The sequence below is a fragment of the Arachis stenosperma genome, chromosome 6 (assembly GCF_014773155.1).
Source record: "Arachis stenosperma cultivar V10309 chromosome 6, arast.V10309.gnm1.PFL2, whole genome shotgun sequence".
Classification (NCBI taxonomy): domain Eukaryota; kingdom Viridiplantae; phylum Streptophyta; class Magnoliopsida; order Fabales; family Fabaceae; genus Arachis; species Arachis stenosperma.
Window position 1 is genome coordinate 141,595,823 of NC_080382.1, and position 25,973 is coordinate 141,621,795.

Consider the following 25,973-nt stretch of genomic DNA (forward strand, 5'->3'; position numbering starts at 1 on the left):
ACAAAAATTAATAGTAGTTTGATCCGGTCCAAGTTTTGTTTCAAACTTCTAAGTGAGGAGTAGTGCCGCCGTTTTTTAATAGATAGTGACTAAAACCATGTGGAACTCATCGCCGTCAGTACTCTCCAAAGACAAGTACACTACTGTACCCCTTTCAATTACCATCATATTAAGTGACATTCAAAATCACTTAATAATATATATGTATATATAATTAGAAATTACAGAAATTATTTTTAATATGAAAAGAGAGATGGTGTTTTAGTTAAATATTGATATTTGAAATATTTTATAGTATTGTGGATATTGTCCAACACGTCCTTCACGTGGTGCAACACGCCCCCCACGTGTTGGCTAAGATACTGTTACGTGTCCAACACGCCCTTCACGTGTTGGCCAGAATGCTGCTACGTGTCCAACACGCCTCCCACGTATTGCAACACGCCTCCCACATGTTGACTTTCCACCTAAAAAATCCACTCATATGTAATTACACCAAATACTCCCATTTTTAACAAAAACACCAATATTTTTTCCATATAAAAAAAAATAGTTAATTACTTTATTAGCTTTTTTCTATTTTAATTTTTCAAATTTATCTTTTCCACTTACACATGTTTGAAGGACTATTGAGTAGCGGGAATTGGGAACCAAACCTGTCAATAATTTTCTGACAACATTACTGGGCTGCATATCAATTTGCCAACATATATGACCACATACAAGTGGTAATATATAAGAAAAATACTTATTTCTTTCAATAACCAATTATTTTATATTTGAATTTGGTAATAATAAAATCAGCTGCAAAAGAACCATGACTTCTATAAAATCTTCGATAATTAAACAAAATTTTGATTTTATGTCTCTTCTAATATAAGCTTTTTCATCTTCAAACTCAATTCATATCATTGAAAGATGTAACAAATACATATATAATATTTAAAATATCAATATTATAGTTCAATAATTGACCTTTATAAAACATATATAATATTCATTTTTTGACTAATTTGATTGATGTTCAGTTGACCTTCTAACCTGGAATAGTGTTATTTTGTACTTATTAGTTACCCTCAGCTTCATTTGTAACAAATTATAAAGTATAATAAATTAATTAAGTAGTTGCCGCTAAATTATTTATCAATAATAAGTTCAACTTTTTCCCTAATGAATTTAGGGGGACAAATAAATATTTTTATTATTTTTAATCAAATTTTTAATATTATATATACATGTTGAATAAATAATAAAATTTATTATAAAATAATTAAATTTTAAAAATTTTAGATAAATTATTTTTATTTTATTTTTTACACTGCATGGTTCACAATCAAATTGCCAGCGCGGGTTTGCGCCCACTTTTTAATTTTTAGTTTATATATATATATATATATATATATATATATATATATATATATATAATTTAATTTTGTCTTTATTTTTTTTAACACCACGTGACTTTTTTTTATAAGATACATGCTTTTAAAATCAAAAGAATATATATCACTCAGTTTATTTTATCAGTGATAATTTAAATGCATATAACATAATCAGTATAGCTGTCTTTTTATATTTTTGTATTCTGTTGTTTTTTATTTTGAATTTTTTTTATTCTGTGGTTATAATATATAATAACAAAGAGAAAAAAAGGGTGAGATGTTTATATAAAATTTGACCTTTCTTTAATAAATTTATCAATTTGATCTACTAATAAGAACTAAAATTCTGATAAGAGGTTTATATAAAGTTTGAATGTAGTTGTTAAAATATTAATGAGTTGACAAACTAGTTTATAAAATATGGTTTTCTAGTACTAAATAACTAAGAAAATAGAATTCATATTGACTTTTTTTAAAGACTTATTTACTAGCATTTTTAATCCTTTGGGATCAAGTCATCAGTGAGTCATTTTTTTAGGGAAAAAACAAAAATAAAAAAACTGTTATGTTTAACCTTATTAATAAAAATATTACTTATATTTACTAAAAATCAATTATAAAAATTTTATATAAGAATTTATTTTAGATTTACATTATTTTTTATAAACTTTTTTTATTTGTCTATGCTAATTTTTTTTAAGGTTAGCAAACTAACAATCGAATTTTAGATTTTAAGTATAGAAATTGTAATACTATGTCATGAAATATTTTTAGACACATAAAATTAATTTGGATTGGTTGAGTGATCAGCTTACTCGTCCGCTTAAGTAAATTATACATGTAATAATTTATTGACTAGTGATAGTGATAGATTCTTTAGCATTTCTTTTAACTTGTAAATGGACTTTTAAAGCTTACCTATAATATCTAAAAGAATTAGGAGTTGTCCAATCTATCTACTTAAAACAGTGATTAACTTGCAGAAATTTATCGTTTATTAATAAAATTTTCTCGTTAAAAAAAAAAATACTCAATAGGAAATATTAAAATATTTAAAAAAAAAGATAAACCTACAAAAATAGATACTTGTTGACATTAGATCATATAACCCATAAGGTCAGAGAAGTGGGATTCCCATGTTGAAAGGGTACCCCACCTATTAACAAACTAACTAGAAGCAGTAGAGAAAAAGGAAATTACATTATACAAAAAATAAAGTGACGATAAGATGTTCGAAAATTTTGATTTAAGTACTCTTTAAAAAAAATATTTTACGATAATAAATAATAAATATATATTCTTTTATTAATAAATAATCCGAAAAAAAATTTATTGATATATTTTATTATCTACAGTAGTATATATTCCGTTATTGTTATATAAATATAAAAATAATATAATTTTAGACAATAAAATATTTATTATTCTTTGAATTTTTATATAATATTTATCAACTATTTTTTATTTATCACAAATTCCATTAAAATAGATAGAGTTTTGTTCTAAAAGTTGTTATTTATATAATAATTTTTTATAAATAAACACGTCACAATAGTTAAAGATACATATAAGTACTACTGATAAATTTTACGTAATAAATTAATAGAAAAATATAATATGTCTACTATTTGTTATTATAAAAGACCAAATTAATATTTTTTTAAAAAATTAATTAATCTAAAGTAATCAAAATCTTTAAAATTTAATTGCGATTTAATATATATATATATATATATATATATATATATATATATATATATATATTCCATTGGTAGCAAATGCTTACCTATTAAGTGGGAGTTTATAAAGTCGGAGATTTAAACAATATTTATGTTATACAAAAATATTATATATATATATATATATATATATATATATATATATATATATATATATATTCTAATTATTTGATTAAAAAACATTTTAAAATTGTTGAAGAACAGACGAAATAATAAAACAACGGAGTTATCATAGTATTTTATAAATATTTTAAATAAAAAAAGAATGATTATTGAATTATTTGTTGATGCCGATCTGAATTTGATAAATCTAATATATGTTCTATTTCATTATATATATAGAAAGAGTATAGGTAAATAATAAAAATATTAAACAATGTAAACATTAGATATATCGGATGTTCATTTTATTAGTGTACGAATGGTTATTTTAATATTAAAATTTAGAAATTTAATTTAGAGGTATCATGTGTTTTTATTTGATTGGTGGTTATTCACATTGTTCAATAAAATCATTATCCCCTAACATTCCCCATATATATATATGCAATCAAGGTTGAAAGTCACTACCTCACTTAAAAAAAAATAATGTAACTTTTTGTATAAATTTAGCATTTTAAATTTTATCTAATTGATAAATCTTATGCTATCATATCCATATGATTTTTGGAGGTGATGCAGCAGCTTTCAAATAATATTAAAAAATATTAGAAGGTTATTAAAATTTATTATTTTTAATTATTAATTAATTATTAATATTTAAAAATATGAGATAAAATATATTATTAAATTAATAAATTAGAGGAACTAGTTAGGCTAAAAAAATTATTAATAGTTAAATGATAGTTAAAACAATAAATTTTGATAATTTATTAGTATTTTTCATATAATTATATACATATGTTATATTGATTTATGTGTATATATACGTGTGTTTAAAAATTTTATATATCTAGATAAATTTTTGAATGAAAAATGTTAAAAAGTTATCAGAATTTATTATTTTTGACCATCAGTTAATCATTAATATTTAAAAGTATGAAATAAAGTACGTTGTTGAATTATTAGACTAAAATTAAAAGAATTAAATAAATAGATAAGTGATGGTTAAAAAAAGGGATAAGTACGATTTTGGTCTCTAACGTTGAGGGTTAGAATCGAAATCGTCCCTCTTCTAATTTTCGATTTAGAATCGTCTTTAACGTTTTTTTTCATATTAAAATCGTCCTTTTATTTTTTTTGGACAAAAATACCCTCACCACTACCAACATAATTACCTCTTCACCACCACCACCACCACCAACTGCCACTCCACCACCATTATCAGCATCATCATCATCACCACCATCAGCATCATCAACAGTCACTGCCACTCCACCACCACCAACGCCACCGCCGTCCCCCTCCCCCCTTTCCCTTCCCCCCACCCCCACCCCGCGTCCTCCCCTCCCCCTTCCACCCATTCCCTCCCCCTCCCCGTATTCTCTTTTCCCACCCCCAATAAATCAACAAGCAGAAACAATAATATTCCACAACAAATCAACAAATTAACAAACAGAAAATAATAAATCAACAAATCAGCAACAATAATATTCCACAACAAAAGAAGAAGAAATCCAGAAATTCACAGAAGAAGAAGAAGAACTAGCGAGCGGCGGTGCGGCGGTGGGTCAGCGGTAAGAAGAAGAAAAAACGGGCGGCGGTGCAGCGGCGGGAAGAATAAGTGGTGAACGGCAGTGCGGCGGCGGGAAGAAGAAGAAGAAGAAGAAGAAAAGAAGAAGAAGAAGAAGAAGAAGAAGAAGAAGAAGAAGAAGAAGAAGAAGAAGAAGAAGAAGAAGAAGAAGAAGAAGAAGAAGAAGAAGAAGAAGAAGCGGCGGGCGGCAGGTGGCGGTGCGGCGGCGGTGCGTCCCCCTTCTCTCCCCCCTCCACCCTCCCCCACCCCCTTTCTCGGCCCCCTCCCCCCTTTCTTTCTTTCTCTCCCCAGTCCCCACCCACCCCGCTTCTCTGATCCATTTCTTTCTTTTTTTTATTCTATATTTATTTTATTTTAAAATTTTATTTTATTTATTAAAATAGGGGTAGTTTAGGAATTAAATTAAAAATTTTATTTAAAATGACGATTTTAATACGAAAAAAAGGTTAAGGATGATTTTAAATCGAAAATTACAAGATGGATGATTTCGATTCTGACCCTGAACATTAGGGACCAAAATCGTACTTATCCCTTAAAAAAATAAATTTTAACAATAAAATTCTGTATTTAAACAAAATATTTAACCAAGGCTAACCAAGTTGTTATAACAACTTTTTAAATCACACGTTTCCTCCTCCTCCTCCTCCTCTAATATTGCGTTTTCTTCTTTTTCTTTTTCTTTTTCGTTATCGTTATCACCAATAATACCAAAATTTTGTAAACATATTTATTAGTTCTGATGTTCTCAGATGTCATCATTAAATAATTTCGGTTCATTTCTTAATTTATTTCGATTTATTTGTGTGTTAATTGAGGTTCACTTGATGCTGTTGATAAGTATTGATCAAATTTTTTATTCCTTAAGTAATTTTGGTTTATTTCTTAGTTTAATTGAGGTTCATTCGGATCCAGAAATGAATTCGATGCGTTTTTATTAATGATTGAGTCTTTTTTATTGTTTGTTCAAATCTAAACTAATTTCGGTTTATTTGTGTGCTAATTGAGGTTCACTTGATGCTGCTAATAAGTGTTGACTAAATTTTTTATTCCTTAAGTAATTTAGGTTCATTTCTTAGTTTAATTGAGGTTATTTAGATTCATAAATGAATTTGATGTATTTTTTATTTTTTGTTGATAATTGAGTTTTTTTACTGCTTGTTCAAATCTAAACTAATTAAATGGAATAGAGTGAAATCTAATACAATTGAATAAAGTGATAATATATATATATATATATATATATATATATATATATATATATATATATATATTTGCTAAAAAATTTGGTTAATACTTATTAACAATATCAAGTGAACCTCAATTAGTACAAACACATCGAATTTATTTCTAGATCTAAATGAACATCAAATAAACTAAAAAATGAATCAAAATTACTTAAGGAATAAAAAATTTGGTCAATACTTATCAACAACATCAGGTGAACCTTAATTAAGACACAAATGAACTAAAATTAATTTAATTTTGAACAAGCAGTCAAAAGAAGTTAATAATAAAAAACATACATACAATTTATTTTTAAATCCAAATGAACATCAATTAAACTAAGAAATAAACTGAAATTACTTAAAAAATAATAAATTTAGTCAATACTTATTAGCAGTATCAAGTGAACATTAATTAATTCACAAATAAACCGAAATTATTTACTGATGGTACCAGAGAAAATCAGAATCAATAAAAATGTTAGCAAAATATTAGTGTTGTTGGTGATGATGATAACGAAAGAGAAAAAAAAAGAAGAGGAGGAGGAGAACCTACATACACAAATTTAAAAAAAAAACAAAAAGAAAAAAAATAAGAATGAGAAGGAAGAGGATGAAATGGAAAAGGAGAAGGAAAAGACAAAAAAAAAATATGTGCATATATACATGCTGATGTGACGAAAATGATTTTTGTTGGGTTTAAATTAATTTAATTAAATTTGATTACCAAAAATACTTTTTAGATGTGTAGCTAGACTAAAATTATAATACCCGTATTATTTCTGTTTCTGAATAACAAATTTAAAAATTAGTTATATGATTGGTTGTAGGTGATTATATAATACAATGATTCTTCTTTATCTAAAATAATTATTTGAGTACTAGGAACAATAATTTTAGATCTAATGTTTTAATATTATGTTATGATATCACTCATCCCAAAAGTTTCAGCTGATAAATAAGCATAACACTAATAATTATATCTCTAATACTTTATAAATCTCTATTATACACATTGTATAAATATTTCATTGGCTCCTCGATCTTTTCCATATAATTATGATGTAGTGTATGGTTATATTCTATTTGGAAGTCCCTGTCAAGTTGAACCCAGAATTTGCGCACGTGAATTTTTCTTTCACTGTGGTTGGTCCTACCGCGTTACCCTACGTCACTGCAGCGATATCAACTTCCTATGATTAGCCACGTGCCCACTCTTTCTACGCACTTTAGTCTTTAAAATCAACACGTTTTGATTTTCAAAATCTGGTTCATCCATGGCTACTATATAACCACACTCCCCACCCTTCCGCCGTCAAACCCCACACCCATACATACACATACATGTCTACTACCATGACTACTACACCTAACATTGATTCAACCTTGCAAAACTCTACTTTGAACAGAGTCGTAGATTCTAGTTCAAGTAGTTGCAAGATGTACAAAGGTGTGAGGAAGAGGAAATGGGGCAAATGGGTATCGGAGATTAGGCTTCCCAACAGCCGAGAACGGATATGGTTGGGTTCTTATGACACCCAACAAAAGGCGGCTAGAGCCTTCGACGCCGCCCTCTACTGCCTTCGCGGCCGCCACGCCAGTTTCAACTTCCCCGACACGCCTCTTCATTTGGAGATCAACAATGTAAGTCACTACCATTCTCTCTCCCACCATGAAATTCAACAAGTTGCGTCCAAATTCGCCAATAATTTTGATGCTGAGGAAGAAGAGGAACCGTCATCACAAAATGGCGCTAATAGTGCAAGCTCTGTGTGTGATTATGATGGGAGTAATAATAATAATGATAATAACAACAACAATGATAATAATAACGTGCAAGTGGACCATGGGGACATGGATTGGACATTTTTGAACGTGTTGGATGATCAAAATGATTCCAATTTTGATAACACTATTGGCTATGATTTTGGCCTCTACTATGGAGGGATAGATAAGGTGCACTCAGGTGAGTTTTTGTATACTACTACACCACCAACAACTTTTGAGGATAACAATAATGGTGATGCTGATGATGATGCTCTTTCTAACCATTCATTCCTTTGGAGTTGGAATTTTTGATTCACCTTGCAGGCCCTAAATCCCTCATACACTATGCCAAGTTTCTTAATTATCAGTACAAGTATCTTTGTTTTTTTTTTTACATCATATATATATATACTATAATATATAGTACCATACCACATGTCATTGGTATTATTGTGGAACGTGGCCAAGTTTTTTTAGTGCCATTTTTTTTAGTCTGATTAATAGCACTTTGATCCGGCCCTCTCCCTTAAAAAATACCAACAATATCTGATAAGATACCTACTTATGATTTCTATTCTAGTGATATGTATTTGACTAGTTGTACTAGTACTATATTATAATGATTTGTACTTATGATAAACTACTATATTGTAAACTATATACGTATACTTTTTTTGTTCATATTAAGTTAAATCTATAATAAATGCATAGATATTTGTATGGGTTTGTGTAGATAGCTTAGTTACTATCCAACAAAATTCTCTCTCTCTCTCTCTCTCTCTCTCTCTCTCTCTCTCTCTCTATATATATATATATATATCTCTCTCTCTCTCTATATATATATATATATGAAAAATGTTAGAAATCATTTATTTTTTCGTCATCAACTTAATTTTTTTAGTCTAGTAGTAATTTAATAATATATTTTATTTTATATTTTTTAAATATTAATAATTAATTTATGACAAAAATAATAAATTCTAATAGTCCTCTAATTTATATATATGTATGTATGTATGTATGTGTGTGAGAAAAAGTAAGTTGATATATGAAAAGTACAAAATTTTTAATTGAGTAAACCTGGATATGCTCATATTATGAAAATCATTTGTTAAAAGGTGTTGATGGTGTGGGCAGCACCTTCAAGAGAGAACTTCAGAGAAAAAGATGCAATTGTGAAAATTGATAGGATAAAATGGTAAATCTCAGTTATTACTTATTAGAAGAGTCTACACACATATATATACACTCTCTACAATGCACCTCAGCTGTAATAAAACAAAGCTTTTCTAATTAACCAATAGTAATGAACTTGGTGAATTTTTCACCTGATAAATTTAACTAAGCTACTAACATGTACTATATATAACAGCTCCTAACTTATACTATACTAACAACCTATAGCTCTAAACATAAAGGTCAAGTGATACCCTCCCTTAAGTTAGGAGCACATATGTTCAGCATTCTAGGTTTGTCCTGTAGCCCACTAAACACTGTGGGTGCAAGTGCCTTAGTGAGCAGATCAGCCACTTGCTCATGAGTCGAAATTGGCAGTAAGTGAATCAGTCCTTCTTGAAGTTTATTTCTTACCACATGACAATCTATTTCTATGTATTTTGTTCTCTCATGAAAAACAGGATTGGATGCAATGTATATAGCCGATTGACTATCACAAAAGATGTTAATAGCCTTGAAAAGGAGAACCTGCAAGTCTCTTAATATGTAACTAATCCACTGTGATTCTCGAGTGGCACTTGCCAAAGCTCGATACTCAGCCTCAGAGGATGAAGATGCCACTGTTAATTATTTTTTGCTCTTCCACGATATGAATGAGTTTCCTAGATAGAAGCAATAAGCCGAAATTGACTTTCTTGTGTCTGGACATGCTGCCTAGTCTGAATCTGAAAACCTAGTCAGATTGTAATCTACCTCTGAAGTGAAGAACAACCCTGCTGCCGGTGCTCCTTTCAGGTACCTAAGCACATGATGTGCTGCCTACATATGTTGGGTGGTCGGACAATCCAAAAATTGATTGAGTTTCCCCACTGCATGGCTGATATCTGGTCTGGTGTTGGCTAAGTACAACAGCCTACCAACTAGCTTTCTGTAGTCCGAGTAATCCTTTAATGGCTCTCCCTTTTCTCTGGATAGCTTCACTGTATAGTCTAAAGGTGTAGTCACAAGCTTGCACTCTTCGAACCTTGTCTCCTTTAAAAGATGCATGACATACTTCCTTTGATAGAGAGCAATTCCCTTCTTCGACCTTGCAACCTCCATTCCTAGGAAGAATTTGAGATCTCCTATATCTTTGATTTTGAACTTCTCATCCAAGATTCCTTTAATTTGGTTGATTTCCATCTCATCATTGCCCGCTATCACCAAATCGTCCACATATACCAGCAATGCTGTAAAACCAAATTTTGTCCCCTTTGTAAACAAACACTGGTCGGATGCAGATTTGGTGTACCCAACTTCTACCAATACTGAGTGTAGCACGTGATTCCATTCCCTACTTACTTGTTTAAGCCCATATAACGACCTTTCTAGCTAGCTTACAAACTTTTCCTTCTTCAACATCTAAGTCTTGTGGTGGCTTCATGTATACCTCCTCCTTGAGTTTTCCATGCAAGAAAGTAGTATTCACATCGACTTGTTTAAGCATCCAACCCTTCATAGTAGTTAGAGCCATCACAATCCTCAATGTTTTCAACTTAACCACTGGGCTGTAAGTGTCTAAATAATCGATACCAGCCACTTGTGTGTATCCTTTCACCACTAATCGGGCCTTATACCTCTCTATTGAACCATCCGGATTGTGCTTTATCTTGAAAACCCACTTGCTTTCAATCACCTTCTTTCCATGTGGTAGAGTTGTGAGCTTCCATGTCTTGTTCAATTCTAGAGCCTTGAGCTCATCATTGATGGCTTCTTGCCAACAAGATTATGAGATTGCCTCTTCATAATATTTTGGCTCAACATCATTGGTCAGTGCAAGTGAATATGCCTTACGCAATGTAAAAAGTGAATCATGACACAAAATTTGAAATTAGATACCTAATTTTGTTGTAATTGATGGACCGATTGGACCCAACATTGTTAATGGTGGTGCTTACACAAACAAAATCTTTTAAATGAATGGGTGGTCGTTTCTCCCTTGTAGATCTTCTAAGTGTACTATGTTCAATGTCTCTTGGATGGATGTTTTCTATGTTTGGCTCACAAGTGTCCTCATGAGGCCTTATCGAGTTATCTTCAATAACTCTTGGCCAATTTCCAGTTTGGAAATATGAAAAGGGGTCATGTTCTGGTTCTAGCATTTCAGGTATTGGTGTAAGTGGCATGGTAATTTTAGATTCGGGTATATGTGTTTGTTTGTGCTCGTTTTGTGCAAAAGAAAAGTAATTTTCATAAAATTCAACATTTCTTGAGACAAAAACTTTTTTGGATTTCAAATCACATATCCTTTTGTTTCCTTTCTAAATCCAAGGAATGCACAGTTCCGTGCTCGGGGTTCCAATTTAGACCGATGAGCATTGAGGGTCCCGGCATAAGCAAGACAACCAAACACCCATAAGTGCATTAGATTAGGGAGAGAACTATGTAAAATTTGGAATGGAAATTTATTCTTAAGAAAGGTTGAAGAAATTCTGTTCTACAAGAAAACAGCATGCTTGAGAGCAAAATTTCAAAAACAGTGGGAAACTTGAGATTGAAATAGAAGAGCTCTACTAATGTTAAGGATATATTGATGCTTCCTTTTCACTATTCCATTCTATTGAGGTATCTCAACGCAAAAAGTTTGATGCAAAATTCCAGTTTTAGCAAAAAAATATTCCATACGAAATTCTGGACCATTATCAGACCGTATGACTTTTATTGATTTATTAAACTGAGTTTGAATGAAAGTTACAAAATGCTGAAGTAAAATACATGCTTCAGATTTCAACTTCATCAAATACACCTATATATACCGAGATTTATTTTCTACAATGGTGAGAAAATATCTATGACCACTGCTTGAAGGTACACCAAGAGGTCCCCAAATATCTATGTGTACAAGTTCAAACAGTACAGTTGGTTGAAAACTACTTATAGAAAAAGGGAGTCGTTTCTGCTTGGCAAAATGGCAAGCTTCGCACAGAGTTGCTTTATTATCTAATGAGATGAAGGAGAAATCTCGCTTCATCTGTTTTAGCCTATCATCGGGTAAGTGTCCTAACATGTAATGCCATATACAAGGATCCAAAATATGATTATTATGATTATTATTGACAATTAAACAGACTTGTGCACTAGGACATGGGAGTTTCGAAACCTCATTATTTAATATGTAAAGACCACCATTCTCCTTAGCTACTCTAATCGTCCTCATCGAGCTCAGATCCTGTATCTCACATTTTGTGTCAGCAAAAATCATTTGACAATGCAATCTGGAAGTGAGTTTTGAAACCGAAATTAGTTTGAAGTTGAAGGATGGAATGTATAAAGCATTATGCAGTAGAAGTTCATTGGAAAAAATAATAGTTCCCATAATAGTGCTTGTGGTCCAGGCCCTATTGGGTAGCTTAACTATTATGGGAGCTACTTGTTTATATGTATAAAATCACTTAAGCAATAAGATACATGGTCAGTAGTACCTGTATCAATTACCCAAGACAAGAATTTATTTAGAGAAACATCTAATACATTAATGCTGGTTTTAAAATGCAAAATTGTTCCCACCATTCCTAGAGGAGGAACTGCCGGATGCAACAAATTACCTTGATGAGGTATATCGGGTAAAACCTTTGATGCCATCAGGTTCATGTTTTGGGAGTGCTCTCCTAGGCTTTTGTTCAAGAGTGAACTCCAACGTGTCACCCCCAATCTGGCAATCGTTTCCAAATGAGCAGAACGTGATGAAAGGTTCTTTTCATTGAGCTTCTCTGAATCACCCTTAGTGACTAGGGAGGCTGCAAAATTTTCAGCTCCTACTGCAGTATTGTGTCCCTTGAAGTTCGGTGGGTAGCCGTGTTTCTTGTAACACACGTCAATACTGTGACCCAACTTTCCATAGTGCGAGCATTGCACCTATCCTCTCCCTCCCTGACTCCTTCCGCCTCTACCCCTCCTTTTCCCCTGCCATTTCCTGGGTTTGCTGTGTTGAGGGAGTAGCGGCATAGGCAATTTTGACTTCTGGATTAATGTCCTTATTCAGGAATTGGCGTTCCTGCTGTGTCAACATGGAGAGTACAGTATTCATATCAGGGAGTGGATCCAACAACATAATCTGAGACCTAACATTCGAAAACTGCTCATTTAGGCCTCTCAAAAACCGAGTTACGTGATCCTCAATTCTATATTGTCACATTATACCTAGGCCATAGCTACACTTTTCTAACAATCACAGTCAGGAATAGATCTAAAACTTTCAAGGTCTTCCTAAATAGTCTTCAACTTAGTGAAATAAGATGTAACATCAAGGTCTCCTTGCCTAATTGCAAAAAGCTCCTCCTGTAATTCTGCCACTCTAAATCTATCCTCTTGACAGTATCTGCGCTTCAATTTAGTCCACAAACTGCTTGCCACAGTGTTCCAGACGACACTTCATGATATATCAGGACTAAGAGAGTGATTAATCCATGCCACAACATATGTATTACATCTATCCCATGCTTCAAAATTTTCATCATCCTTATCAGGCCTAGGCAGGCTACCATCAACAAACCTTATTTTGTTCTTTCCCTTCAGCCCCCAAGGTATAGCTCTACTCCAGTCACCATAATTTTTACTATCAAATGTAACAGTGGAAAGAGGTGTACCACTACTTTTAGATGGATGAAGGTAGTAAATGCTTGTTGAATCTTGATTCGGTTTGGCGTTCTTCTTGTTAAGATTCGCTTGAAATGCTGTGATCTGGTTCAAAAAGTTCATGAACGCCTCTGCGTTGACACCTTCCATCGGGTAATCACGAGTGAACAACCTTCTTCCTACAATCTCGTTAATCGGAGTTACTGCCTCACAATTGAAGGAAGTGAGAGGGAGCACACTCTCATCAAGCTCTGTCATTTGAGTTTGTAGGAAGAGAAGAAATCAGAAGAAGAAGAAAGAGGTCATACTTGAGAATTTGGAGAAGGATTGGGAGAAAATAGGGGAGATGTTGAACGGAGAATTGGAAGAAAGAGGTCGGACCAAATCGCCAACCCTAACCTCCACAGAGAGTGTGAATCAACAATTTGAGAAGAAATCGCGAACCCTAGCGTCATTCGATGTTAAATTCGAGACTGAAATTGAAATCCAGATCGAGATCGCAAGGCGAGGGTAGAAAGTGAGAATTTGGATCACCATTACCGTAACTGAGTTCTTGCAAAATTGATAAGATTTCAGATCAAGCTGCATCTTCCTCAATCTGAATCTCAGTACTTGCCACACTTTACACTCACCGCACCATGTTAAAAGGTGTTGATGGTGTGGGCAGCAGCACCTTCGAGAGAGAACTTCAGAGAAAAAGATGCAATTGTGAAACTTGATAAGATAAAATGGGGAATCTTAGTTATTAGAAGACTCTACATACATATATATACACTCTCTACAATGCACCTCAGCTATAGTAGAACAAAGCCTCTCTAACTAACCAACAGTAATGAATTTGGTGAGCTTTTCACTTGATAAATTTAACTAAGCTACTAACATGTACTATATGTAACAGCTCCTGACTTACACTATACTAACAACCTATAGCTCTAAACATAAAGGTTAAGTGACATCATTCATTTACCTAGCAAACAATTGCACATGTATAAAAAAAGTGTTAAGTACGATTTTGGTTTTTAAGATATAGGCCGATTTTTTTAGTATATAAAATCGTTTTTAAGGTTAAAAATCAAATTTTAAAATCGTCCTTTTTATTTAAATCTTAAAATTTTGGACTAAATTACCCATAACAAAAAAATTATAAAATAAAAAAATAAGAGAAAGAGAGTGTTTTTGCTCTTGGGAAGGAGAAAGGGAAGAAGAAGAAGTTGTCCACGATTCACCTCTGCTTCTGCTTCTGCTGCCAAAAATTTAAAACCAAGTTAAACTTTAGGGACCATTTTGTATGAAAAAAAGGTTGGGATGAAAAATTTTTCGACCTATACCTTAGGGACCCCAAAAAAATAAAATCTTTATATTATAAAAAATATACATACATTCACTTCCTTTTTTTTTGCATTTATCTATCATTATAAAATTTAATAAATTTTTTGTCTAGATATGATTCGATATATATAAAATGACAACAAAAAATAAAAAATCATATATAAAACATATTCTCTTTGCTTTTTAATTATATTATTAGGGTTTTATAAAGTTTTGATGGCATTATTGTTTATTTTTTTTCTATTAACGTAAAAACTGAATTTCATAAACTTTTCTCTTTTTGAAAAAGTTTAATTTCATCGCAATTATCTGAGGATAATGATAACTAAGAAATGTTCAAGTAGAATTTTATAATTAATCTTTTCTGAGAAATCAATAACAAGGTCTACAGGATAAAAATACACCTTAAGTGTAACAAAATAAGTTTAATTACATATTTGTTTTTTATTGTTAAAGATTATGTACTAAATTGTTAAACATATATACATATATGTTTAATAATCACTTATCAAGTTATTAATTTATCATTATATTCACTAATTTAATCTCAACAATCACCAGAATAAAGAACTTAACACGGCTAATAGTATACAAATAATAACCATTTTACTAGAGTATTTTTGTAACAAATATATATTAAAATATAAAATATACATTAACAATGAATTAAACAACAAATATATTTATATATAAATACATCATAGCTAATTTAGTAGCCTTGATAAAATACTTCATTTCATTTTATATTATAGTTATTGTTTATCAAAATTAACTTATTTTATATTCATTTATTTGTTTACAAATTGCATCTCATACATAACTAGCTAAGCATTACATATGTTTATTTGTTATTTTATTTTCTCATCTTTATGATTGTGTATCTTAGTTAAGAATTTAATTATCCTAAATTGTCCAATTTTTAATTCATTATAAGAAAAATAAGCGATTTTACAACCGCTAAAAATAGTTATTTTGATAGGATATATTTTTTATGGTCGCAAAAAGAATTAGTATTATTAGAAAAGGTTTAAAGCATATCTTTTACGGCTATTTTAAAAAAAATATTTATTGACATTTATTCTTTACCATCAATGATAGCTAAACATTAATAAAAGTAGTGTCAATAAAGTTTTCTTTTTTACAATTAAGTGTTCGTTAAAAGTACATTAAATACTTTTCCTTTTCGTAATTATTAACCATCAATAATACCGTAGATATTAGAATTAACAACCATTAAAATATATTTGAACATATTTTTGACAAAATTATTTTATATTTTATACAAGTAATTTATGCAATGATTGATTTTTTGTGTATATGTTGCTAGGTAGCAAATGATACAGTAAAATATAGAGATAAAAAATTAGAAATTTGTATAAAATATGAAAATATTGAATAATTTTTTTTGAAAATCACAACTTCTTTCTATCATAAAGAGACTACAATAACACTCTCTCTTAACAAAAAGAGAACACACTTCTCTCTACATATACAGGAGAAAACTACTCAAAAAAATATTATGTTTTTTTATCTGGATGACTTGATTGAAAACAAAATGAAAAGATTTTCAATTTATAAGCGAACCTCTATTACGTAAACCACAAGATTTTCAATTTATAAGCGAACATCTGTTACGTAAACCACCTGTAACATGAGGTTACTATTCTTTCTTTCTCTCCACCATCAAAGTTTGATGGCTATTACTTAGAAATATTTTTCTCCTTTTATTATTTAATTTTTCTTTTATTTTTTCCTTTTCTATAATTAGTTTTACTAAATTTACAATCTCCCACTTAAAGCTAGGTTTGGTAAATTTTCAAAAATTTGTGTTGCTCATGTATTTGATAGGCCATATTGAAGATCTACACCATTCAATTTTTTTAGTGTTGATTGATTTTGTCATGGCATCTGTTAGGTTATCTTTAGTGTCAATCTTCTACATATCAACATTTCCTTCCTCTACTACTTTCCGAACAAAGTGATACTGTACTCCAATGTGTTTTGTTCTTGAATGAAAGGCAGGATTCCTTGCAATGTGCAAGGCACTCTAACGGTCATAATACACAAGAATCTTCAATTTGTTGTTTGTGCTTGAATTCCTCCATCAACATTTGGATCCAATAGCTTCCTTGCATACTTGTGTAGCTGCCATATATTCAGCTTCTGTAGTAGATAAAGCTACAACAGCATGTAATTTATATAGCCAGCTCACAGCTCCTCTTGCAAGCATGAACACATATCCTGTAGTAGATTTTCGTTTATCAAGATTGCCTGCAAAGTCTGAATCGACATATCCATTATTGACAATGAATCTCGATCCTCCAAAACATAATGCAACATTCGAGGTTCCTTTGATGTATCTCAAGATCCTCTTAACAATATTCCAATGCTCTTTATCCGGATCTGCCATAAATCGACTTACCACCGCAACTGCTTGAGCAATATCTGGTCTTGTACAGATCATGGCATACATAAGGCTTCCCACTGCGGATGCATACGGTACTCAAGACATTTCCATCATCTCTGCTTCACTACTATGACACATACTTGAGGATAATTTGAAATTCATAAGAAGTAGTGGGGTTGAAATTGGCTTACATTCTTGCATATTGAAGCGTTGCAAGATCTTCTTCAAATAATTCTTTTGTGATAGCCAAATCTTCCTATCCCTTTTGTCTTGGTGGATTTGCATCCCTAAAATCTTGTTTGCTGGTCACAAGTCTTTCATATCAAACTCCCTAGCCAACTGTGCCTTTAATTCTTGGATTTGATCTTTGTTGAGACCCACCATCAACATATCATCCACATTCAACAGTAGAATAATGAAGTCATTATCACCAGACCTCTTGTAATAGGTACAATGATCTGAACTAAGTCTGTTGTATCCAAGGCTAATAATGAAAGAATCAAAACTCTTGTACCAATACTTTGGCGCCTGCTTTAGACCGTACAGAGATTTAGTTAACCTATAAACCAAGTTTTCTTTACCTTGTTCTTCAAAACCTTCTGGTTGGTGCATATATATCTCTTCTTCAAATTCTCCATGAAAAAAAGCAGTCTTTACATCTAATTGCTCTAGATGTAAATTAATTACAGCAAACATAGCCAAAACTACTATAGTCTCACCACTGGAAAAAATATTTTATTGAAGTCAACACCTTCTTTCTGAGCATATCCCTTGACAACCAATCTTGCACGATATCGTTCCACCTAATCATTACTATCTCGTTTGATCTTGTAAACCCATTTGTTACCAATGGTTTTCCGACCTGCTGGAAGTTCAACAAATTTTCAGATATGGTTCCTATGTAATGCCTCAATTTTTTCTTGCATTGTTGTCATCCACATAGAAGCGTTTAGATTGCGCATAGCCTCCATACTCCATCTTTTGTCAAAAGACAATATGCATCATGGTTTGTCAAAATATAATTTGAGTGTCATGATGGTGTTCTTCTTTGTCGAGTGGATCGACGAACTTCTATGTCATTAGCTTCTGCTTCTTGTTCTTCGTGTTGTGGTTCTGCTTTAGAAAGATCACATTTTTGCATTTTTTATCTATTTGAACAGTGGTTATCTCTTTAACAGTGCTGTCATTTTCTTATTCTTTTTGCAATTCATCTTCTACAAATATCACATCTCTACTAACAACTACTTTGCGAGCAGTGAGATCCCACAGCCGATACCCCTTAACTCCGTTAGCATAACCCAAGAATATACATTTTCTAGACTTTGGGTCCAACTTTGTTCTTTCCTGAGAATTGTACATCACGTACACAAGACAACCAAATATATGTAAAGAAGAATAATTAGGTGGTTTACCTTGCCACATCTTCATTGGTGTCTTCAACCCAATTGCAGTTGATGGTGACCGATTTATCACATAACAGGCGGTTTTAATAGCTTCTGCCCAAAAAGACTTGGCTAAACCTGCAGTTTGCAACATAGCTCATGCTCTTTCTAGGAGAGTTATATTCATTCGCTCTGCTACACCATTTTGCTGAGGCGTATATGCAACTGTGAATTGCCATTGAATACCTACTTGCTTGCAAAATGTTAAAAAATCACCATCGACATATTCTCGTCCATTATCTGTCCTTAAACACTTGATCTTCTTTTCGGATTCAAGTTCTAACTTTGCTTTGAACTCTTTAAACATCGCAAACACGTCTGACTTCTTCTTGATTGGGTACACCCATAGCCTCCTAGAGTAATCATCAATAAACGATACAAGATATTTGGCTCCTCCTAGGAAAATCTCTGGTGATTCTCACACATCAGAATGAATTAACTCCAATATGTGTTTGCTCCAAGCAGTTGATTTATCAAACTTCAATCTATGTTGCTTGCTTGTAACGCAGTGCTTACAAAACGGTAAGTTTATCGATTTGAGCCCAGGAATGAGATTACGTTCTACAAGAATCTTCAAGCCTCGTTCTGACATGTGGCCCAGTTTGTAATGCCATATCATCGTCATTTCTTCTCGGCTTGCTGAAGCAACTAATGTCTCTGCCTCTTGTAAAGTATCTCCCATAAGCATGTATAGATTTGCTGCAATCTTTTCTGCTTTTATTACCACAAGAGCTCCTTTAACAACTTTCAAGATCCCACATTCAATATGGGTCTTGCAACCAAGTTCATCCAATTGCCCAATCGACAACAAATTCTTCTTCAAGCCTTTCACGTGTCTTACCCCTTGAAGTGAACGAATAAAACCATCAAAAATTTTTATTTTGACAGTACCCATTCTAATAATTTCTAAGGCATGATCGTTTCCTATACACCGATCCTTCCAAGATAGGTTCATATGTACAAAACCAATCACGATGAGGAGTCATGTGCCATGTTGCTCCTTAATCAACAATCCAAACATTAGTGAGCTGTTTGCTACCTTTAGAACCAATTGTTGCTTTGCCATATAGGATTTCTCCATCATCAGAGGTGCTCGCAACACATCCTTGAGAACTTGATCCTTCTGGAACCTTCTCTATACTCTTCTTATTTTAACAATCTTTCTTGAATTCCCTCTCTTACCACAAGTGTAGCATTTAACCTGCTTCTTACTTTGTGACTTTGGTCTACTTTGACTTTCAATGGAACCACGCTCCATTGATCTCCCTCTTGTCATCAACAAAGCCTCTGCTTGTTTTGAGTTCTTTAATCTATCTTCCTTATTCTTACGCCTAGATTCTTCTTCAAGAACCGCAGCAGCCATGTCATCAAAAGAAAGATAATCAGTCAAAACATTATTAGTTAAGTTAATGATAAGCTGATCATATGTATCTGGTAGACTTTGAAGTAAGAGTTCTGCACGTTCGTTTTTTGCTATGGTATATTCCAACAATGAGAGTTGGGAAAGCGTATTAGATTGCTGATGTGATCCGTTGCCGATGTGGACTCACTCATTCGAAGAGTATAAAGTCTTCTCTTCAAGAATATCTTGTTGTGAAGTGACTTGACTTCATATAATTTGGTTAGAGCATCCCAAAATTTTTTTGTTGTCTTTTTCTCTGCTACACTTGATAAAACTGAGTCAACTAGTGCCAAGTGTAAGTTTGCAACAGCATTGTTGTCCATCTCCTTCTATTTTTTATCTGTAATTATTCTAGTGGGTCTACCTTCAATTGTTGTCACACAATTGTCTTTACTCCTACTGAATTTTAGAATTTCATACTTTGCTGCCATTTGTTTTTAGACAGTAACTCGCAGCAAAGAAAAAAATATATTAATCAGTAACCTTTGGCTCTGATACCACTGTTAGGTACTAGACAAATGACACAGCAAAATATAGAGATGAAAAATTAGAAATTTGATAAAATATGAAAACAATTGAATAACTTTCTTTGAGAATTACAACTTCTCTCTGTCACAAGGAGACTACAATAACGCTTTCTCATGACAAAAAGAGAATACACTTCTCTCTATATATATAGGAGAAAACTATTCAAAAAATATTATGTTATTCTATCTGGATGACTTGATTGAAAACAAAATAAAAAGATTTTCAATTTATAAGCGAACCTCTGTTACGTAAACCACCCGTAATATGATATTACTATTTTTTTTTCTCCGCCATCAAAGTTTGTAAAAGTATTTTTCTCTTTATATTATCTAATTTTTCTTTTTTTTATAATAGATACGTTAATAAAATAAATAGAAGGATCACATACTATATTTGTTAAAAAAATATATATCTAATCATTTTAAATTTTTAATATAGCATATGTTTTTTTTTTTTTATTTAAGTTATAGTCCTCAAAGATAATATCCCAAATCCCTCCGGGGGAGCCGTTCTCCTTTGTAGGATGTGTTTTGAAGACTCTGATGATAAATATAAAAAATATTAAAAGACAAACTTAGTTTTAAAAAATGGATAAAAGGCCAAATGAACCCACTTTTTTATTTTATATATTGGGGAGGAGCTGGTGTATAACCAAGTTATGGGCGTCCATGGTGCTTCACGAAGATGTGACGGCTGGGCTGAAGAAATCGGACGGACCGATTTGAGTACGATAATCAAACAGTCCGTTTTCGGGGCTGGGAGGGAACACAAATCGGACGGTCCGATTTGTGCCCCCAGCCAGGTGTCACGTATGCAAGTGTCCCCCCACCCCCTTGTAGCAACACTAGGGGTGTTCGCGGTGCGGTTTGGTTCGGTTAATTAGGAAAAAGTCATCCGATCCGATCGTTTATTAAGACTGCGGTTCGGTTTGGTTCGGTTTTTTTGTCGAGATCATCCGAACCAAACCAAACCAATTAAAATCGGTTTGGTTCGGTTCGATTTGTTCGGTTTTTTAATTATTAAAAAAGATTTAAATAAACAAAAAAAATAAAAAAAATAATTTACATTTAAAAGAGACCAAACCCTAAATTGTCCCCCATTTCACAAACCCTAACCTCAATTTCAGAGCAAGAATATAACAAGGTAGTGTGATCTTAGTATAAAAAGAAAACCGGAATTTCATGTTATGATGAAGATACAAATGCTTTCTTCATTGCTTATAATAATAGAAGATCCCTGTTTATCAAAGAGAAAAGCAGTAAAGTAATTGAACCAATACTAACAAAAACAAAAACTACTGAACACCACTCTCAAGAACTGGCTGAGTTCTTGTGACAACTGCAGAAAGCATTTTACTGTTGCCAACCCATCTACTTTCAAGAACCAGATCTTCATTGGCCTGTCTTTCCATGTCCTGAATTCTTTTAGCCTTCACAAGTCTAAAACAAAGAACCCCTACATAAACCACTGCAATCAACCCGAAAAACCCAACCACAAAGCCAATCAGCCAGAGATTTAATAATGGCAGTGAACCAAAAACAACAATCAATAATCAAGAACAAATTTATAACAACAAAGCCACGAATTTGAATCGAATGGAAAGCTACAAGAAATGGTGTTGGAAAGTCCAAGTAAAAGTAGAGGCTCAACAAAATCAGACAGCAGAATAGAAATAAAAGTGAAACATATTCAAGGAAGGAAGAAGAAAAAACCGAAATAGTATTGAGAAGAGCGCAACAGATATAAATACATAAAATTTATTGAACAATGAATCAACAATAATAGCAAGTCAGCAACAATGAATCAACAAACAACAATAAAAAAGCAAAACAACAAAACTAGATATTAGATAATTGGATAATTCATAAAATGCAGGCAACCACCCAAAACAAGGAAAAGCTTTCTATGTTAATTGTTAAGGACATCCTCTGAGCTTGAATATTGAACCATGAACAGTGAACAACATAACAATCAGAAGCAATTTCAGGAAATCAAGAACGAGTAAATTAAACCATGAACAACAATCAGGAGCAATTTCAATAAATCAACAACAAATAAATTAAACAATGAACAAAAACCAGCAACAAATATATACTGAAACGAAAATTGAACAACAATATACAAACAATAATACTGAAGTGCCCATTACAATCTCAAAGTTTTACAATTTTTTTTCGTTTTAACAAAAAGTCCCATATTATACAATCTTAATGAAGTGTCTACTATAATTACAGTATGAAAAGTTGATTAGTCATTAGAAGCTGTGAACAACTGTAAAAGCATTAATAGTTCATATTTTGGATGTCAATGGTATTGGGGGAAAAATTGGGAACCAGATGGGATCGGCATCAAATCAATTCAGCTACTATATTAATTTTATGCACCAAATAAGATCATAAAAACACAGAGAAACTATAAGCTTAAAAAAGAGATCCCAAATCGAAGCTGGGAAAGCGCCACCTGTACAAGAGAATCAAGCATCAAAATTTCCAGAATTCTCAACAATTGAAAAGCTGAACCCCATGGGGTAGTTAAGAAAATTGAACAATTATTGTAATCAATTGATCATAAGATTCATAAAACCTAGATCATAAAAATCAGGGGAAATATTCATATTCAAAGAAAACCAGCAATCAGAACAATGAATCAATAAAAATGAAATCAATGAATCAATAACAAGTAAAGCACTAAAACAATAAATTTCCCTAAACAATGAAAAACAAATAAAACAATGAACTGAACCAGAAACGTTGGTGCTGTGCTGGGTGGCTCGGTGCTGCGTGTGGCCAGAAACGGTGCTGGGGTGGCGCCGGTGTGTGTCGACGACCCTGACTCCACGAGGGTGGTGCTGGCTGGGGCTTGGTCGTGGTGTCCGCGAGGAGGAAAGGTTCGGCGGCGCTGTGAAGAAGGCTTCGGCGGCGCTGTGAAGAAGGCTTCGGCGGCGCTACCAGGTGGTGGGAGGAAGGGCTTTGAGCTCGAGACTGAGAGTGCGAGAGTGCGAGACTGAGAGTGCGAGAGCAAGGTTTACATTTGGGGCAATTGGGGATTTGTGGGTGGGGGGATTAGGTCACGCACGTTTTGGGGGTGGGGGGTTGGTTTTGTAAGGTTTTTAATATACCGGTTTGGTTCGGTTCGGTTGAGGTTTTCATGATTAAAACCGAAAACCGAACCGAACCGCAATAAAAACAGCAAAACGTCATTTTTTCGGTTTGTTCGGTTTTCGGTTTATTCGGTTTTCGGTTTTTTTGGTTCGGTTAATCGGTTTAGGTCGGTTTGGTTCGGTTTTGAACACCCCTAAGCAACACTTCGGTGATCTTTGAATGCCCCCTCTCATTCTCTTTCACTTTCAACAACACAAACTTTCTTCTTCTTCAACCCCACCAGCAGCTTTTCCATGGCCCTCCATTGATGAAGTTTTAAATAAAAAAAAATTAGACCACTCTCTAACAATGCCTAGAAGAAGAAGAGGAATAAAAGATGTTAATCGTCCGGAGCTCCACATTGCTAATTATCTTAATCATCCTAACTATGTAAGTTTTTGTTGTAGAATACTTTATTCTAAGTAAAATAATTATTATTATTAAGTTAGAGATTAGTAAATTATTATGATGATAATGTTAGAAATTAGTTAGTAATAGTGTGTCTGAGTATTTTAATCTGATTAAAATAATTTTAGGAATTAATAATGTTAGATTATTATAATGATGCAGAGATCAGAGATTAGAGATTAGTGTAATAACGTCATTTAGAAAAAAGGATTATGAAATTATAATAAAATAATAAATTAGTTATTGTTATTAACAAAATAATTAAAATAATGATAATAATAATAATACTGTTATTAAAAATGGAGATATAATAAATAAAATAATTAATATTAATTATTATTATTGAATTTATTGGAATAATAATAATAATAATAATAATAATAATAATAATAATAATAATAACTCATACGGATGGTTTTATTATTTTTATTAGAATACGACCCCTTATAGAATACGGCCCTTAGTTAGTATTAATTGTTAGTAATAAATAAATTTTTGTAGTAAAATATTTATTTAGGATTAAACGTTCGTAGGATAGTAAAATAATTACTATGATTTAAAAATTATTAAATTAATTATTTTTGTTATAAGTATAACATAAATATTTAATAAAGGATTAATAATTGATTTATTGTTGTATGTATGTTGTTAGAACATAATTGAATAGTTACTTGAATATTAGTATATAATATGATAGTTATTTTTTTAACAGTATTGTTATTATTATTATTTTTATTGGTTGTGGTTGTGGATACGTTTAACTGGTTATTTAGTAATAAAACTTTGATTTGATCAATTTAATTTGATAATTAATTAATATTATGTTTGTGTTTAGGGTTCTCGAATGTTGCAATGTGATCACTACATGCCGCCGGATCAGTACAATTCAATAGTGGATGGGTATTTACGGGACACCGGCTTTGGTTTGCACAACAAACAAACACATGTCGACACGGAAGCCGGTCAACTTGGAACTCACCACAGTCACACCGTTGTTGACGGAGATCCACTGCATACTCCACACCACTAGGACACTCACGCACTTCAAATACCTCATTCTGTCGGTCAAAACAACTAACTTGAATGTTACCAGCTGCCCACTGATTTGCATGCAGTTTGGAGGTTACAAGCTCAGAGAACACATGTCCTGCATTAATTCGAGCCTCAGCCTCGGCTCTTTTCTGGGTGAACAATTCATTAAACCTGTAAAACGTTGCCTTAACAAGTGCAGTGACTGGAAGATTGCGAGCCCCTTTCAGTACCAAGTTGATGCATTCCACCAGATTGGTTGTCATATGACCCCATCGATATCCCCCATCAAATGCTAAAGCATACTGCTCATGCGGAATTCGATCAAACTAGTTGGTATAAGCCTCACCCCACTCACGTAAACGCTGATAACGCGTCTCGTACTCGCGAATTGTTCGAGAGTAACCTGTCAATTAAAAAAGGACCCACCATAAAAAACCTCATCATAATAACTGAGTTCAGGAGTAAATGTAATCGTAACTATCATACCTATGTTGACGATAAGCTTCTGCAGATACGGAGCCTTGAATTTCCTCAGAAAGTTGGACTCTATATGTCTGATGCAGAACATGTGGAATGCTCTGGGAGGAAAAAGTTACTCAGGATATACGGCGCACACCGTCACGTCTCACAACATGCTGTCGCAAGTTACTCAGGAAAAAGTGCCAGGCCTCAGATGTCTCTCCCTCGACTA

At 32.5% G+C, this 25,973-nt stretch overlaps 2 protein-coding genes and 1 long non-coding RNA gene across 3 annotated transcripts; 1 reads left to right on the forward strand and 2 right to left on the reverse strand.

Moving 5' to 3' along the window:
- Positions 1–407: 407 nt before the first annotated feature.
- Positions 408–4,584, reverse strand: LOC130934863 (glycine-rich RNA-binding protein blt801-like). The gene is made up of 3 exons (XM_057864388.1): positions 4,399–4,584; positions 613–687; positions 408–467 (listed from the first exon to the last, which is right to left on the reverse strand). The coding sequence occupies exons 1-3, from the start codon at positions 4,582–4,584 to the stop codon at positions 408–410; spliced, it is 321 nt and encodes a 106-aa protein (XP_057720371.1).
- Positions 4,585–7,370: 2,786 nt separating this feature from the next.
- On the forward strand, positions 7,371–8,483 carry LOC130936186 (ethylene-responsive transcription factor ERF016-like). Its single transcript, XM_057866218.1, has one exon. The coding sequence runs from the start codon at positions 7,382–7,384 to the stop codon at positions 8,114–8,116; it is 735 nt and encodes a 244-aa protein (XP_057722201.1). The 5' UTR covers positions 7,371–7,381; the 3' UTR covers positions 8,117–8,483.
- Positions 8,484–21,856: 13,373 nt separating this feature from the next.
- On the reverse strand, positions 21,857–23,765 carry LOC130933035 (uncharacterized). The gene is made up of 2 exons (XR_009067580.1): positions 23,445–23,765; positions 21,857–22,169 (listed from the first exon to the last, which is right to left on the reverse strand). It is a non-coding gene; the product is annotated as an uncharacterized LOC130933035 (long non-coding RNA).
- Between the last annotated feature and the right edge of the window lie 2,208 nt (positions 23,766–25,973).